At 48.9% G+C, this 18,356-nt stretch overlaps 1 protein-coding gene across 1 annotated transcript; it reads left to right on the forward strand.

Annotated features, from left to right (window-relative positions):
- Positions 1-213: 213 nt before the first annotated feature.
- Positions 214-7,064, forward strand: MYCGRDRAFT_86618 (uncharacterized protein; the record flags this gene model as incomplete). The annotated part of the gene is made up of 8 exons (XM_003851551.1): positions 214-341; positions 393-2,478; positions 2,536-2,655; positions 2,707-3,623; positions 3,724-3,761; positions 3,836-4,753; positions 6,563-6,567; positions 7,029-7,064. The coding sequence occupies 8 exons, from the start codon at positions 214-216 to the stop codon at positions 7,062-7,064; spliced, it is 4,248 nt and encodes a 1,415-aa protein (XP_003851599.1).
- Between the last annotated feature and the right edge of the window lie 11,292 nt (positions 7,065-18,356).

Consider the following 18,356-nt stretch of genomic DNA (forward strand, 5'->3'; position numbering starts at 1 on the left):
TGAATTGAGGAGACTCCTCATGCCCTATATACTATGTGCAATAATCGTCTGCCCTTCGCACCGAGAGAAATTGCGCTCACCTTGTCGAAAGACACGTAGCTTGTATTTCAGGGTCAACAGCCATTGATCTCACACTCCCGTCCCGACCAACGTCACTTCCACTTTTTGTCCTTTTCGATCATTCGTCGACCACACCAATGATAACTTGAAGCAATGGCTGTTCTATCTGGATGGAAAGCAGGAGTCCTTGCCAGCTTGCTGGCTTGGGCAAATGCTGTTCCGTCCATAAATGTCGAGCTTCGAACCTCGTTCGGTGCTCCACCATATCTGGTAGAGCTATTGTGAGCATTGTGCTGTTTCCTATCTCACGTGTACGAGCTGACGAGCAGCAGAGAAACTGCCGCCGAAGCAAACGCAAGCTCGTACTTTCCCCTCCTCGACCGAATCGCCGACGGATACTTCGACTCCTCCAAAACCGACCGCGATCTATACAACTCATTCCGATCCGTCCTCCAGCAAGACTCGCACCTCTCGAGCGAAGCCCTATCCCTCTTCGACTTTGCCTTGTCAATACATGCCGCAGCACCGCGAATCGAAGCCCACTACCAGTACTACAACACATCCATCGTTCCAACGCTTCTCGCAGATGAATCAGAAGGATGCGAGACATGGGCACACATGTCGTACAAAAGGCAAAGATATTGCTCACCGGAGCTACGAGAGTCGGATGTAATCAAGGATTATGGACCAGCCGACGACGACGTGCGTTCGCTGCCATTCGACCGCGTGCTTGGAGATGATTTCAACGAGAAGCCATCGGTGCTGTACGCAGACATCGAATCGGAGGCTTTCCGAAAGTTCCACAAGAAGCTAAGTCCGACAGCGAAGGAGGGTTCCACTTCATATCGGGTCAGATATCGGGCGACGCCTGGCTACGAGAGCAGACCACTGGCCGTGAGTGGATATGGAGTCGAGCTGGCGTTGAAGAGGACGGATTACATTGTGATCGATGATCGGCAAGCCGAGGAGGCGAAGAGCGAAGATAATGCAGGCGATGCGACTTTGAGCGAGGAGGAGCTGTCCGATCTGCGGCCTCTGTCGTCCTCAGAGTTGAGACGTTTGGGATTGAAAGCATCTAGTTTTGTGATGGCCAGCGAGGATCCATTCGAGACGCTGCTTCGGCTCTCGAGTGACTTTCCAAAGCACTCCAGTCCAATTGCTGCGACGAATGTGTCGAAGGAATTCCTCAAGGAGCACGAGCACAACCGCGAGCTCTTGCTTCCTGCTGGGTACAACGTCATGTGGATGAATGGCTTGCAGGTCATGTCTCGCGATGTGGAGGCATATGCACTCCTTGAGCAGTTGAGGCGGGAGCGAAAGATGATCAATGATGTTCAAAGCATTGGCTTGACCGGAGCAGAGGCGGTCGAGCTCCTATCACACGAAGCCATCACCAAGTCCCAGGTTGGTCAGGAAGCTCAACGTTACGATTGGCGGGACGATGCTGAGGGTGGTAATGTCATCATTTGGCTGAATAACATCGAGAAGGACAAGCGATATGCATCGTGGCCGGCTACGGTGAATGCATTCTTGCAGCGGACGTATCCTGGCCAGCTTCCTTCTGTCAGGAAAGAGGTGCAGAATCTTGTCCTACCAATCGACTTCTCCGATCTCAGCGATGTATCGCTGGTCGCCGATAGCATCCGCGGGTTTGTGGAGAGGCAGGTCCCGATTCAATTCGGTCTGGTCCCACGGATCAATTCGCCGGCGAGTAAAGAGCAGGCGAAGGTGTTCTACTATCTTGTGGACCGGTATGGTGTTGCCGTTGCTCTCGACTACTTGGAGCGATCAGTAGCGGGATCGACCCGCAAACTCGGCGGGCCTGATGAGAAGCACTTTACCACGGCAATCGCCGAGCGAATTCTACGGCGCAGCAAGGAGGCTTTGGAATTCAGCAAGATCGCTGACGATGAAGAACTTTCTGCACGCCTGAAGCCGGTGCAGGCGTATCTAGCACGACTTGGGGACATCGACGCAGCTCCACATGCTTTCATCAACGGAGTGCCGATCCCAAGGACGGATGAATGGCTACAAGTGATGAGCCAGAGGATCGGCCTGGATCTTCGTGTAGTGCAGCAGGCCATTTATGAGGGCACGCTTTCTGACGACGACTATCTACCGGATGTCTTTCTGTCCAAGGCGAGCTTCAGACGCAACAATATCGTCATACCGGGAGACGACAAAACTCTTCGCCATCTGAATCTGGGAGAGCTGCCCCATTTTGAACTTCTGCCTAGCCTTCCGGCCAGCAAGGACACAATCGAGCGAGAGCTAGTGCATCTCACGGTAGCGGCTGACTTTGATACGACGGAAGGCTTTGAACAACTGATGGAGGCCCTCGTCTTTCGCGAGGAGCATGATAACGTTGAGCTGGCAGTGTTACACATTCCAATCTCTCCTAATCCCGCGATACACATGGTTGCGGTCTTGAACAAGGAATTAATCGAACAGACGCTCAGTGGCTACATCGAGCAGTACAAGAAACTTCAAGGAGAAGTCGCTACCGGAGACAACCTATCTGCCAGACGCGAGGTCTACGCTTCGATGCGCAAGACTGCCATGACTGGTGATGATATCAATGAGCCGGGATTCGAAGTGTTTCTCAACCACAAGCTTATGAATGCAATTGATAAGGAACGTGACGAGAAAGCGCTGGTGATCAATGGCAGGGTTGTTGGGCCTTTTGCTCAAGAGACTGTACTCGAGGTGGCCGACTTGGAGGCATTGTTCTCGTACGAACGGAAGAGGCGTCTTCTCCCAGCCGCTCTGGCGATCGAAAGCCTCAAGCTTCAAGACAAGGCATCGACACCCCTGGCGTTCGCTCGCGTGTCCAACGTGATTGCACTTTCCTTGATCTCGGAGGTACCAGAGGGTATCTTCGAGCAAGCCCCGAGTGTCCGAATGGACACTTTCAAGAAATGGGACTCCACTTACACGGCGATCCGTATCGGCGATGAAAAGACTGCCAACATTCAGATCTACGCCGCTGTGGACCCAGCATCTGAAGTGGCGCAGCGATGGATCCCGATTATCAAGGTGTTGTCAGAGCTGGAGGGCGTATACGTCTGCCTGTACCTGAATCCGAAGGAGCGGCTTGAGGAGATCCCAATTAAGAGATTCTATCGCCATGTGATCAGCTCGAAGCCTGACTTTGAAGACGACGGGTCTCTCCGGGCCGCTCGCGCTCAATTCGGCGGCCTTCCTGCTGATGCGTTGCTCAACATGGGCATGGATCTTCCGCCCTCCTGGCTCGTCGCGCCAAAGCACACTGTTCACGATCTGGACAACATCAAGCTGAGCGCGGTCAAGTCTGGCTCTGACATCGATGCTGTGTACGAGCTTGAGCATATCCTCATCGAAGGACACTCGAAGGATGCTTCGAGTGGGCCACCTCCTCGCGGCGTGCAGCTCGTTCTCGGAACCGAGTCTGATCCACACTTTGCGGACACGATCATCATGGCGAATTTGGGATACTTTCAGTTCAAGGCGAATCCGGGCATCTACAATCTAGCGCTCCAGAAGGGTCGAAGTGAGGCTATCTTCAACATTGACAGCACGGGAGCGTTGGGATACAATGTCCAATCTGACGATGACTTTCCCTCCACCGAGATTGCATTGATGAGCTTCCGCGGCACGACTCTTTTCCCAGAACTGTCACGAAAGCCCGGCATGGAGGACGAAGACGTTTTGGAAGCATCGAAGTCAGCATTTGAGTCTCTTGCAGACAACGCAGACAAGTTACTGGCACAAGCTGGTCTTAAATCCGGCTCTGCAGGCAAGTACTTGTCGAAAGCAGCTCAGCTCGGCTCCGGCCTATTCAGCAGCAAAGACGATGTCCAGGCACCCAAACACGCCGACATCAACATCTTCTCCGTCGCATCTGGCCACCTGTACGAGCGCATGCTGAACATCATGATGGTGTCTGTGATGAAACACAGCTCACACACCGTCAAATTCTGGTTCATCGAGCAATTCCTGTCCCCATCCTTCAAAGACTTCCTCCCAATCATGGCAACAGCGTACGGTTTCCAATACGAGATGGTAACCTACAAATGGCCGCACTGGCTGCGAGGACAGAAAGAAAAGCAACGCGAGATCTGGGGCTACAAAATCCTCTTCTTGGACGTCTTGTTCCCTCTCGACCTGGACAAGGTCATCTTCGTGGATGCCGATCAGATCGTGCGGACGGACATGTACGAGCTCGTGCAGCACGACCTTGAGGGCGCGCCGTACGGTTTCACGCCCATGTGCGACTCGAGGACTGAGATGGAGGGCTTCCGGTTCTGGAAACAGGGATACTGGAAGAACTTCCTCAAAGGCCTGCCGTACCACATCTCCGCTCTGTATGTCGTGGACTTGAAGTTGTTTCGACAAATGGCGGCAGGTGATCGGCTGCGGCAGAATTACCACCAGCTCTCCGCGGACCCGAACAGTCTGAGCAATCTGGACCAGGACCTGCCGAACCATATGCAGTCGTTGTTGCCGATCCACAGTCTACCGCAGGAGTGGCTGTGGTGTGAGACTTGGTGTTCGGACGAGAGTTTGAAGGATGCGAAGACGATTGATTTGTGCAATAATCCGCAGACCAAGGAGCCGAAGCTGGATCGTGCGAGGAGACAGGTGCCGGAGTGGACAGCGTATGACGATGAGATTGCTGGTGTTGCGAAGCGTTACAAGGACAGTCGGAGTGGTGGTAAGGACAAACCTGATGGCGCACCGGATACGAGTGTGCCCGTCGTCGCTCAGGCTGGGGAGGAGAGTATACAGGAGCGGTTGCAGAGGGAGGACGCGGAGAGAGAGCGGAAGAAGGTGAAGGGACACGACGAGCTATAGATATAGATGCTGTATCTACGGCTGTCATGCCCACGATGGCAGGCCCTTGAAAGGCAGCGGTTTTGGTTTGGAACAGGTTTGTACCGATGGTCAATTCTTCCAGTTGACGAGCTGCAAGTACGATGCGCGCAATGCTCGAGACGCCGATACGACACGACGCCTCACAGTCCCGAAGATGATCACTAAAAACAAGCTAACCAAGATCTCCTGAAACAGCTTCGGCTTTGTCGCTGGTAGCACAAGAACACCAATCTACATCGCACCGCATACGCCAATGCCGTGCCCAGACCCACCTCTCGAGCACAACAGCAGCCTTCAGGTCCTTGTGCTCCACCACCCGACTCTCCTCCAACCTCCCAACTTCGCTGCTTAAATTAAACGAGCTCCAAAAGCATATAACTCTCGACCTCCGCTCGCCACCGCTCCACATAAGTCCATTGGCCTCCAAGAATTCTCTCACGCTATCACAATGAAGACCGTCAACCCCATGCTCGCTGTTCTCGGCCTCATCGCGTTCTCACAAGCACAATACTTCAACCTTCTAGCCGCCCACTCCGCCTCTCCAATCCACCTCTCTCCCATCAACGCCAATGGCGGCGCTCTTTGGATCGGGAAACCTCAGTCCGACTATTGTCCGCCCGGAATATCCGGACTGACGTGTTCCAACACCACTGGCTTGGATACAGCTTACGGAGGAGGGAAAGCGGGAGGAGGACTGAGTCTGGGCGTGAGAGTGCCGGGCGGGCAGCAGATGTACGTTCCTTTCTGTGATGGACGAGATTACAAAATGCCGTTGGCTAACCACGGGTACGAGCAGATTCATCGACAAGGCCTGCGGTGCGTTGGGCTACACTCGACCTCACTCGGCTTCCATCCCGACAGGAGCGTACGTGACGGGTTGGACCAATACGCCGTTTGCCTTCTTCGGCTTCCTCGATTGGAAGCTCAACGGAACTGGAGAAGGAATCGTGTTCTGTTCGGAAAATGGGGATGCGAACGTTGGGCCTTGGAAGGCCTACGCTGTACTGGACGATATTGAGCTCCCAGCTGGTGCGTGTTTGGGAGCGGACTTGATCAGCAGTGAAGTCAACAGCACGAGCGTGTGGGAGTATACCGGCTGAAAGACGCAGCACTGAGGCAGCCAGCAAGAAGAGAGGTATGTGGAATGCATGCACGAATCAACGATGCGCCATGTTGGGGTTCTTCTCGAAGTACAGTATTATCATGTCCAATGCCATCCATCCTCAAAATCGTACTTCGCCGTTTCCTGTGGCCATCGCACGAGGAGATCCAGGACGAATTGTATATGGCATCGATAGGGTCGATAGTCCATCGCACATCATCTCTCATCGACATAACGCTCGATCCAAGCAAAATTGTTCCCAGCTCGCGCTCCGACCAGGTCCCGCAGGTATGGCTAATAGCACTTAGCATCGATTGGAAAAGTCGTCCATTGATTATCGAAAGGAATGCCGTCGACGTAGCACTCCCAGCCCTTTGTCGAGAGAGGGAGACGTTAGCGCAAGGAAAAGCGATGCATAACCTTCGGTCAGGATCACGGCGACTGACCTCGCGGCATGGATAGTTCCACTGTTCTGTTTTCTCTGGTTCGCCTTTGCAGAGGCCATAGGCAGTGGGACCTTTGCCAGTGGTCCTGGTGTATTTCTAGATCTGGTCGGTGTAGGAGGTAAGAGAGCAGCGACGAGACTTACGTAGGCCGTGGCCAAGGATGTAAGGGCGAGAAGGTTGGAGAGGTGGAAGATCTGCATTTTCTTGGTGTCAATCGTTGGAACCTCTCAAGTGCTTGTGGCGAGAAGATCAAGAGAGCATCGAGAGCTGAGTACGCCTCTCATGTCGCGCTTTCTTGAGCTGATCAAAGATCGATGATAAGGCTACCCTGTATACATATCACCACATCCGACCTGTTCTTCTCCCAGATTGACCGCCTCAAATTTGCAGTACCTCGTACTCTCTCTCAACCCGAACTCGTTGCTGGCGCTCGTTCGAGTGGCCCTCCCGCATGCAAAGGCTAACTGCACAAGGCGTCGGAACCGTGCACCTGATCGATTTGGGGATAGCACTCGATATCATCTTGGTAGCATTCCCAACCCTAGGACCGAGTCTATCAGCAATAGCGGAAGTTGAGAGCAACGAAGAGACGACGGACATAACGGCATGGATAGTTCCCAATCTCGAGTGGATTTCCCGGCTCGGCCTTGCAGAGACCATAAGGAGCGGGTCCGTGACCAGTAGCCCTCGTACATTTCTGGTCGTTTGTTAGTAAAGGGCGTGCGGACGGAGAGGAGCGGAGAGAGTCACGTAGGCTGTGGCCGCGGTGGCGAAAGCGAGAAGGACGGAGAGCTGGAAGAATTGCATTGTTCTTGTTGTTGTTGTTGTTTTGGAGTTGTGACCGTTGGAAAGTTTTGTTTGGTAATAGCAGGAAGAGAGAGGGAGATAGGGAGAGAGAAAGAGGGAGAGAGAAAGAGGGAGAGAACCACGGGAGCGAGGGTAGCTTTACCCCCAGATTGAGCTTGCCTGTTGGTTGGAGCTTGCCTGCAGAGCTGACAAGAAGACGGCGGTCTTCAATGCTTGCAAGAGCTGACAAGTTCAAAACCGTATTGGGCGCACAAGAACGCTGTCCAGTAGAACTATACACCATCTTCTCCGATCCGTACTTCTCCCGAAGTGATCCCCTCGTTTTTGCAGCAACCCCAGCAACCCCGCCCGACCTCATGACCGACCCAGGATGGTCATCGACGTCCATGCAGCAGCCTTGAAACGCATCTGATGAGCGCTGCTTGCACAAGGCGCAGACGGGTTGCTTGTCCCATTGAGGAGTGCAAGCAATATCGTCGACGTAGCACTCCCAAACCTATCGTAAATTGTTAGCGCCAGCGGCGAAAGATGCGTAGTCTCCAAGTTGGAAGAAACGGTACTGAGAGACAAAAAAGAGCAACCTTCCTTGCGGCATGGAAAGATACCATTTCCCTTTGCGAGGCCGTCGAATGCACAGAAGCCGTGTGGCCATGGGCCCTTTCCAGTAGCTCCGACGCACGACTAGAGTCTTGTTAGTCTATCACACGACGTCGTTGCTTCCGGACGAATTAGAGCGGAAAGACTAGCTTATGCTGTGACCGCGGTGACCCTTGCGATGAAGATGGAGAATTGGCAAATTTGCATCGTGGCTGATAAGGTTGCCGTGGTTGGCGTTGGTTCCTCCCGTCCAGTCTGCTGAACAATTAATCCGCTGGATTAGTGGATTGGTGGATTGGTTAATTAATTAATCAATCCATGGCTCTGGTTGCTAGATTGTTGCCTTAATTAATTAATCTATGGCGTCTGCGTTAATTAAGGGTGGATTGAAGGATTAATAGTAGTATTAAAGGGGTAGTAGAAGGTAGATTTAAGGGTAGATTTAAGGGTAGATTTTGCTCTATATACACCTACTCGGCCGCATATTTAAGCACGGCCGCAGCAGTTCTGTTACCTGCGCAAACGACTCGTATAGAAGCTAGAAACGACGAATCTACTATTAAACGCTTAGCTAATAAGAAGGCTAGAAACTCCTTTAGTTTTTATAACTTAGCCGGCTATGTTTATAGTAGTAAGGGTAGTAGAGGTGTTGTTCGTAAGGCTCTTAGTAAGGGTAGTTATAAGGCATTATAGTCGGTTATCTAGCTTCCTTATTAGCCTTATTATCTACTAATATTACTACCGGCTTAAAATTAGTCTATATAATAACACCCTCTCTCGTCTAGCTCTATAGTAATGTTGCTACTACAATAGTGTCTTCCTTAAGGCGGCTACGCCGGTTAGTAACTATTAAGCCGGTAGAGCTAAACGTACGTTTAGGCTCGTCGCTTATCGGTAGTGTTATAAGGACGTCTAGTACTATACGTATTAATTAAGGCTATTTAATGCGGTAATTCTACTACTATTAGTAGACGTTGTCGACGTTGTAGTCTACTTTAAGGGACGTATAAACCGACTATTACTCGGCCGGTATTAACGCCGTCCGCTACTACTTAGCTCGCTCTTTATCGCTACTATTAGCTATGCCGGCGAAGTCGTCTACGTCGTTATTAAGGACTCGTTAGTAGCGTAGGCCGGTCGTATGCGGTAGTAGTAGTTATACGGCAACCTTAGAAGCTAATTAAGAAGGTGTTATCTCGCTGTTCGTAAGGTCGCTATTATTACTATTAAATAAGCTCGTAAGCGTATATTTATACTACAACGCCTTTAACTTAGCCTTCGTAGCGGTAAGCTATACCGGCTTCTTACTCTACTTCTTCTTAAGCTACCGGATGTTATATCGAGGGTATAGGACGACGGCTATAACGTAGATTAGCGTATTGTCGGTAAGGGTGTAGTAGGCATCTAGCTTCTGCTACGCGAGGTTAATGTTAGCTCGGAAGTAGTGCTCTTATTAGAGCTCTTATAACTCTAGATAGTTAGTAATAATAGCCTCTACGTTGTCGACTATATAGAGTCGTTTTACGCCTTCGAAGTAAGTAAGGAGGTATTTAAGGACTAGCAACACCTACTATATCTAACTATGCCGGCTAACCTAACCTTATAGCTTAATCGTTGCCTTAGTTAATAGCCTAAGGATCTTGTAATACTACTGCAACATATGCTAGTCCTTATATAAGAGGCGGTCGTCTAGCTATACCGGTCGAGCCTTTATTACCGGTCGCTTGTTAAGGGGCTTATAGCTATGCTTATAGAGCTAGTCGTTCTACGAGGGTGTTAGCTAATAAGGTCGATATTTATTATGCGCTCTTATGTAATAATGAGTGGTAGGGATGTATGAACAAGCGTACTACTCGGGTGTGCAACAGTGTGAGGATACTGTACTATCTGGTGCAAGAGTAATTCTTGCCCTTTCGATCCGCCTACGGCGGCTACCTATTTAACCCTCGAGAGATGGACACGAGTCGGTGCGGAATAGGTGCGGGACGCCTGCGACTCGCTACGCGATATCTAACTCGCACCCGCATGTATACACCGCAACGATATCGTAGGGACTTCGCAACGACCTAAAGGTCCCTACGGTCCGCCTACGTTCAGCCTTGGCGCCTTTTACACACGCCTCCTCCTTGTGCTAATGTCCTTAGCAGCAGAGGCCCTAGCTATCCGCCTACGCCTCCTTGCGCTTTGTAGTTCTAACTCCCTTAGTATTTATTTCTTACTCCTCTCGGATCCCTTGCGATCCGCTACTGTTCACGTGCCTTTAGTTATCTCGGTTTGGTCGTTACGAAGCGTCCGCGTAGCGACGGTCGCTGGGCGCAGCCCCGCGTTGTTATTCCGAATTTTTATTAACACTCTAGTTAATCCTCGGCGGAACGCCCGCGAGTTTATACCCTAAATATTTTCCTTACGAACGACTTTTTCTCGACGGGATAGCTTCTTTTTACACTACATTCGCAACCGACCTACAACCGATCCGCAACTAATATTACTAACTAACATTATTACCCGCACGCAAGCGTGCCGCGCGCCTCTATAGCTATAGGCTACTAGAAGGGCGCTATAGCGGACTTTGTGTATCTAACAGACCTGCTAGAAGAAGCCGTCTATAAGTAGAGCGCAGACGACATAGCTCCGGATGCTCCTACTACCTAGATCGATTGCTATAGGTGCGCAAAGTCTATTGCGGTTAGTAGGGAATATAACAAGCTACTAAATAAGGCTTGTAAGTTTTGCAACTCTAACAACTGTAAAGGTTGCTATTAGGTACGTATGCGCTTCGCTATAACTTGTAGACTTTAACTAACTACATCGTAGGTGCTTGGCGGTATATAGGGTAGAGTTAATAAGATCCATTCCCTCTTTAATATCTACTACGAGGAAATTAACCGCGTCCGCCGCGAAATAGAGGAGGAGGGCATCCTATTAGATAACTTAGAGGAGTGTGTCCGCGAGGATAACGTAGCTTTTACGGCCGGCCTTAACCTGTCTCTAGCTGCAAAGACGTACAACTCCGAGATCTAGCAGATAGAGGCGAATGCGTCTCGCTAGGGATACCGGTTATTCGGCCTAACTTCGAAGCCTCGTTCTAATATAGAGGCTACTCTCCTCGCTAACGAGGCCGCTGCGCGCCTTAATAGTATATACGCCTCGCAGGTAGCTAGCATGTTTTCTTCTAGAGCGTCGCGCGTATGTTGTCTCGTAACTATACCGCAACGACCTTTTACTAACTTTTCGCTTTCTTCAGACTCCCCGCTCTAACAGAGTAATCGAACTACATCTCGCCGTACGCCCTTTCGCCTCTAACGAACAGGGTACGATTACCTTTAGCTCCGGCCCTACCGACATGCGTCTCCCCTCTAACCGTAAGGCCCCTAGCACCCCTTCGACTCGCGTTAACGACCGTAGCGCCTCTAGCGCAACCGCGGCTGCTAGTAGCGACTTAGAGGATAAAGGCAATAGAGACTATAATAAGGATGCTAGCTTAAGCGAGGTCTCCGACACCGAAGAGTCGTCTAAGGACGAAGAAGAGGACGATGTCGTATACTCCCCCGCGGTCCGCCGTAGTCGCCGTCGCGGCTCTTCTAATAACGGTAGGGCTTTTAGTAGCCGCGTGCTAAAGAGCAAGTCGCCTCGTAAGGGCGGTAGTACTCTCCGCCTCGCGAAGGAAAAGCGTGCGAAAGCAGCGCGTAAGGCGGCTCGCTAGGAGTAGCGTGCCCGTTATAATAAGCAGCGCCGTGCTATCCGCTTGGCTAACAAGCGCAACCGCTCTCGTAGCGGAGGTCTTTCTGTTCCTGCTGCGTAAGGCAGCCGCACCGGTGCCGCCGGCGACGACTTTATCCGCAACCGCTCTATTAACCGTATAACATTTAATAAGAACACCCTTCTAGGCAGCCTAGAGGGTACTCCTACTCGCGACAACCGCGGTCGCTAACCTCTCGCCGAGATCGATCCCGCAATAATAAGTGGCACTCTTCCAAACTCGGTAACTAAGTAGGACTGTCTTCGCTGCTAGATCGCCGACAACTAAGCGGAAGCTCTGCGCCTCGATTAACAGCTTACGGAGCGCACCTAAGAGGACCTCGATCGTAAGGCTGGAATATTTAATAGTACCGCTAGTAGCCGTCCCGCTACTCTATTTAACGCTAGCTCGGCTGATCTACCTCTGAACCTTACTATGCCTACGGCTCGCACTAACTCTGCATTAACTCCCTAATCTGCTCGTCTTACCCTCCTTCGCGAGCGCCAGCGCATCCGCGAGGAGCAAGTCTAAGAGGCTCGCTAGCGTAAGATTAAGCGCACCGCTATGATCTAGCGCGAGCGCAACTAGCGCTAAGCACAAGAGGAGTAGGCCCGTATGGCGGAGGAGGAGTCCCGCGAGATTACCCGTGCTACTGTCGCTAATGTAGTTCTTCGTATTAAGGCCAACCGCAACGCACCTATAAGCACTTCGCTAAGTAGCAACTATATCCTCGGAGGTCTTTAGACTCCTAGGACTCGCGGCGACCCGACGGCGGCAAACCCTAACCTGCTGCCTCGCTCTGTTCGAGAGGAGGTGTACCTTTAGTTTCCTACTAATCCTAACTACCGCAATTAAATTATACAGGCTTGTCTAGCGGATTACCTAGAGGATCTAGCGCGTAAGAACGACGCTCTGTAAAGAGTAGATCTCCGCGCCGACTCCGCACCTATCTCGCAACGACTTATTATCGTAACTACAACTCGCAGTTACTACTATAATAACTTCTCTTCTTTAACATAGCGCATTTTCCAGGCGCGGGCAATTGGTTAGATTAGAGTCTCGAATGCGACACGCATAGGACGACACCGACTTAGTAGTTCGACAATACTAATATGTTTAATTATAATCTATGTTCTCCTAGTCTTTCGCTATAACTTCGCAGTAACTTCCTATTCTTATAACAGCTCGTCTATGTCTTCGAAATTATCGGCGGTTTGCTATATATTACAAGTCTCGTCATAGTCTTTCTATCTTAATCGATACTGCATCTCGCTGTCGCGAGTCCGCTAGTCCACAATTCTTTCGACCTCGTATACCTCGTTGCTATCCGTAGTAACATCCGGTAGCTTAACATTCTTTAGCTCGAAGCTAGGTCTGATATAGTACAGTTGTAGTAGTAAGATATAGAAGACGTTATAGATCTGCTATAACGAAGGCAGCACTAGGCGGTACGCCTGCGCCTTCTCTCTAATTACATCGTCTACTCGGAAAGGTCCTACGAACCTAGGTAATAGCTTCCGGCTTAGCTTCTTTAACTTTAGATTTTTCGCACTTAGTAATACTAAGTCGCCCCTACGGAACGCATAGTTGCGATGCTTCTTGTCGTACGCCCTTTGCTAGTACTTCTAAGAGGTCTTAAGCTTCTTTGTAGCCGATTCGCGTGCGCTTTACATCTCCTCGAACCGCTCGATTACTACCGGCGCCTCCCCTTTGTAATAAACGGCCTCGTTTATATCGTTCTATCGCGGATTCTCTCTATATACTAGGAAAAAAGGCGTTTTTCTAGTACTTAAATAGTCCGAGTTGTTATAAGCAAATTTAGCGTATAGTAACAACTTAGCCTAATTATCCTGTCTTTTATTACAGAATGCTCTTAGGAATCCTTCTAGCGTTTAGTTCTAACGCTTAGTTTAACTATCCGTTTGCGGATAATACGCGGTACTTAGTCTTCTTCTTATCTAGCATTAAAAACACAGCTCTGTCCAAAATGTAGATATAAAGAGTATACTACGGTCGGACATAATGCCTTTAGGGAAACTAAACTTAGACGCTACTCGATCTATAAACACTTTAGCGAAGTCTGAAGCTTTCTAAGTTTCTTTTCCTAGAATATATAATACTATCTTTAATCGTCTGTCTACGATTATAAGTATAGAATTAAATACATTATTGTTGCGCTTCGACGGCGGCAACTTTATAATAAAATCTAGGGTAATTTCTTCCTAATTCTTTCCTAGAATCGGCAGGCTAGACAATTTGCCTAAGGGCAACAATCTCGGAGCCTTTATTCGTTAGCAGACATTATATGTCTTTACGAAGTGCTTAACATCCGCGTCTAGTTCGGGCTAGTACAAGGACCTCGTAATAAGCTTAATAGTCTTGTCGGCGCCGAAATGTCTTACAAGCTTAGAGTCGTAGTAAACTGCTATAACTTCGTTCCTTACGGCCGGTTTATTTAGTATATACAACTTGCCGTACCTACGGAGCAAGTTGTTGTCTCCTAAGCTCTATGCTTAACTCCCGCGCTTCTTTCGACTCTCTATCTGTACCTCTTCGCTAGATCTCTATCGCTTAACAAAGTCGTCGCGATCCTGTAGTAAAGATACTAGCTTAAGGAAAGGTTTTAAATCTTCCGAAGATGCGGTTGCGCTAGTAAGTAGGACTTTTGCTATATAGCGTAGCACGATCTGTATGCATTTAGAAGTGCTAGCGACAGGGGATTTCGTAGAGACTGCGTCGCTTTAGTCTGGGAGGTCGTTGCGATCTCCCTACGGTGTGTTACTATAATCGGGTCCCTAATCCTTTTCGGTTGCGATTCTGGCGAACGCAACCTTTACGCTCTAACTTACTAACTTCAGCTTGTTCTGCAGAGTTGGAAGTAGCTCGTTTACAGCCGAATTTTTAGTCTAGTAATCCGGTCTGCGAGATAGTCTATCTGCTAGGTTCGATTTCCCTGCTTAATAGAAAATCTCGAAGTCGAATAAGCCTAGGTATAGTATGTACCGCGCTTGCTTCGCATTTAATTTCTAGATAGTCTAAATGCCTTTTAGATTGTTATAGTCCGTGTAAACCTAGACTAGGTTTTCCGAACTACTAAAATAGTGCCTCTATATCTTAAAGTAGTGCACTATTGCTAACAACTCCTAATCGTACGTCTAGTAGTTGCGCTCCGCAGGCTACATCTTTCGAGACGTAAACGCTATAGGGTGCTATTTACTATCTGGATGCAGCTGCGACATAATACCTAAGATACTAAAGTTAGAGGCATCTGTTTCTAGCTTAATCTTCAGTTTCGGATCGAAGTACCTAAGAACGATATCGCTAGTAAATACCTCCTTTAGTTTTCTAAAAGCCGCGTTAGCTTCCTTGCCCTATACGAACTCTTTGTCTTTCTAGAGCAGGTCGGTAATCGGGCCGCTAATCTTTACAAATCCTAATACGAAGCGTCGGTAGAAGTTTGCAAAACCTAGGAAGACCTAAACGTCGTAGACGCTATTCGGTTGCGGCTATTCCTAGATCGTTACGATCTTTTTAGGGTCGGTAGTTACACCTTCGGTCGTAATACAGAACCCTAAATACGAAACCTCCTGTGCCGCGAAGGTACACTTCTTAAGGTTAACGTACAATTCTGCGATACGTAAGCGGTCTAGGACCTGGCGGACCGCAGCCTAATAGCCTTCGATGTCCTTACTGTAGGTGTAAATTAATATGTCGTCGAGGTACACTATATAAAGGTTATTAAGAAGGCCCGCCAGGGCACGGTTAATGTAGGCCTAGAATGTGGCCGGAGCATTAGTTAAGCCGAAGGGCATAACCTTATACTCGTAATAGCTATACCGCGTGCGGAACGCAGTCTTCCATTTATCGCCCTTACGAATGCAGATGCGATAATATGCTTCCTTAAGATCGAGGGTAGTAAAGAACTTCGCACCTATTAGGCGATCTAAGGTTTTATTAATTAAAGGCAGAGGGCATCTATCTTTAATAGTAATAGAGTTAAGTGCTCGGTAGTCGACGCACAAACGCAGCTCGCTACCCTTCTTTAGAACAAAGATAACTGGTGCACCCGCAGGGCTAATGCTGTGTTATATGCGACCCGAGGCCAACTCCTTTTCTAAGTAATCCCGAAGGATACCTAACTCTTTCTCCGAGAGATTGTATAGGGAGCTATATAGTAGTTCCCGGCCCTCGACCAAGTTAATAGTATAGTCGGTAGCTTAATGCGTTAGCAACGCAGAAGCGGAGTTAGAGTTAAATACGTCGGTATAGTCTAAGAGAGCTGTAGGGATTTTAACTACCTTTACTTCGGCTAAGCTAACAGTATATGCGAGGCGCATAGATCCCGCAGGTGTTACTGTAATCCACCCGACGATAACAAGCGGAGTCTTGTCGTTCCTTAACTCTTTCTTTAATCTTTTGTACGAGATCCTGCTAATAGTTTCGGTCCCCAGACCCTATCGCCAGGTTCCCGCACCGACCTAGATGTTAATTCCTTTCGTCGTTATAGTATGTTGTCTAAAGAGGATCTCTAGTCTATCCTTGTCTACCCTATATATAAGTATAGTATGTTCTTTAACGATACTATTGTCGTCTATTATCCGAATAGGAACATTATACACGCTATAACAGGTTATACTTTGATCTTAAAGCTAAACTAGAGATAGGAGTTCGGCCTCGACTATTGTAAGGTCGTGGCGAACTACAAACTTCTAGTCGATTAGGGTGATTTGCGACCCTATATCAAACGTAGCGGAGACTATGCGATGTCCCTGCGACAATATAATATCGACCTGTCGAGTAATAACCTGTCTAGCTTCGACAGGCTATACTAATTTCGGCTCCGTTATACTTTGTACGGTTGCGACGAAGCCTATCCTTTTCCCGAACTAATTAGAGCTCGGTTTGGATTTCTACCTCCCTATCCTTTCTAGGGACAGGTAGTTAAGACATAACTAGCCTTTCCGCATATCTAGCAGCTAATAGTAGAGGATAAATCGGCGGGGCGCGAAGGGAGATTAGAGCCTCCTCTAAAGCCCCTATAATTTCCTCTACTACGATTATTACTGTTGCCTCTCTAGCCTCCTCTACGGTTATTCCTATTAGAGTTTCGGCCCTAGCTGTTATTTCTTAGCTCGCGGTTGCGAGGCGCTAGCGTCTTAGAAGGTTCTAAAGGTCTCTAACTAGTGCTCGCAGAGGGAGCTTTTGCATCCTTAATATTCTTCTCTATGCGAGACGTAAGGTCTACAAGCTCTATGCGAGTAGTTAGTATTATATTGTAATCTATAATCTTAATGCGAACATCCTTGCGAAGTCGCATATAAAACATGTACAACGACTATTCCTCTAAAGGCAATAGTAGAAGCTAAGCTTCGATGCTTTCTAAGTATGTAAGGAACAAGCGTACGGACTAATCCTTGCCTTGCACCGCGACGCGATGCTTTTTAAAGGACTCGAGCTTACGAGCGTCCGGATCGTCTAGCAGGTTGTTAAGGAATTCTATAAATCCTACCTAAGTTACTGTAGTACGCAGGTTAGGGTTATTAGCCTACTAGCTGTACTAGCGTTCTCTCGGATCGTAAGAGTAAGCTAGGTATTGCATAGACTATATAACCTTCTAAGAATTACTGCGGAACGACTACGGTGCATTAGCAAATGTAAGCTCGCATTCGAAGCGCTAGTTACGCAGCTCCTTTACGCTCTTGCCCTTAAGGTCGAAAGGCTTCTTAATATCAATCTTAGCTCTTCTAACTCCGGCAAACTCTTTATCGGACTGCACCCTTTTGTGTCCGGTTACGCGACCGTAGGCGATATCGTCTGCTAAGTTCTTATTAAGTTCCTTTATCTTTCTAAGCTTTTTCCGAAGGAAAGCTTTAGCAAGAGCCTCTTCCGCGGCGACAGCAGCCTAGAGGTCGACCATTTCGTCGATTTCGGCATTGTCGTCTTCGTTTCCCTCGGCGGGATCCGCCGGCAGAGTAATTGCGTGCTCTTCCTTAGAGAGTGTCGTAGTAATATCGTTACCTTCCTCTTAGTCGGCAATAAGGTTATCTTAGTCGTTATTAACGACTTCCTTAATGCGACCCGCATCGGCAGCAGCTTCGGCAGCAATGCCCTGTTTATCGGGCATAGCGCTACTTATAAGTAGCTCGTCTCTTCCTACAGCGACCCTAGTAGTTCGCTTAGGTAGCATCCTCGGACTGTTACCCTTATAGTAAAGGTTAAGGAAGAATTACTATTTAATAATAAGTAGTAGGGATGTATAAACAAGCGTACTACTCGGGTGTGCAACAGTGTAAGGATACCGTACTATCTGGTGCAAGAGTAATTCTTGCCCTTTCGATCCGCCTACGGCGGCTACCTATTTAACCCTCGAGAGATGGACACGAGTCGGTGCGGAATAGGTGCGGGACGCCTACGACTCGCTGCGCGACATCTGACTCGCACCCGCATGTGCACACCGCAACGATATCGCAGGGACTTCGCAACGACCTAAAGGTCCCTGCGGTCCGCCTGCGTTCAGCCTTGGCGCCTTTCACATCTTACGTGCCTTATAAACAGTCTATTCGTTAAACTCTAACTATTGTAGTAGGTAGAATCGACTACTACTAACCTAAGGCACTAAGAGGTAAGTGCATAAGTACGCGGTATCGAGCGTAGAATTATATTAAGAAATAAGCAGTAGCTATAAAGTGCATTAAGTGCTACCGACGACTGGTAATGTTGTTGTCCGATCCTTAAAAAAAGGAAGAATCCG

The sequence above is a fragment of the Zymoseptoria tritici genome, chromosome 6 (genome assembly GCF_000219625.1).
Source record: "Zymoseptoria tritici IPO323 chromosome 6, whole genome shotgun sequence".
Taxonomy (NCBI): Eukaryota; Fungi; Ascomycota; class Dothideomycetes; order Mycosphaerellales; family Mycosphaerellaceae; genus Zymoseptoria; species Zymoseptoria tritici.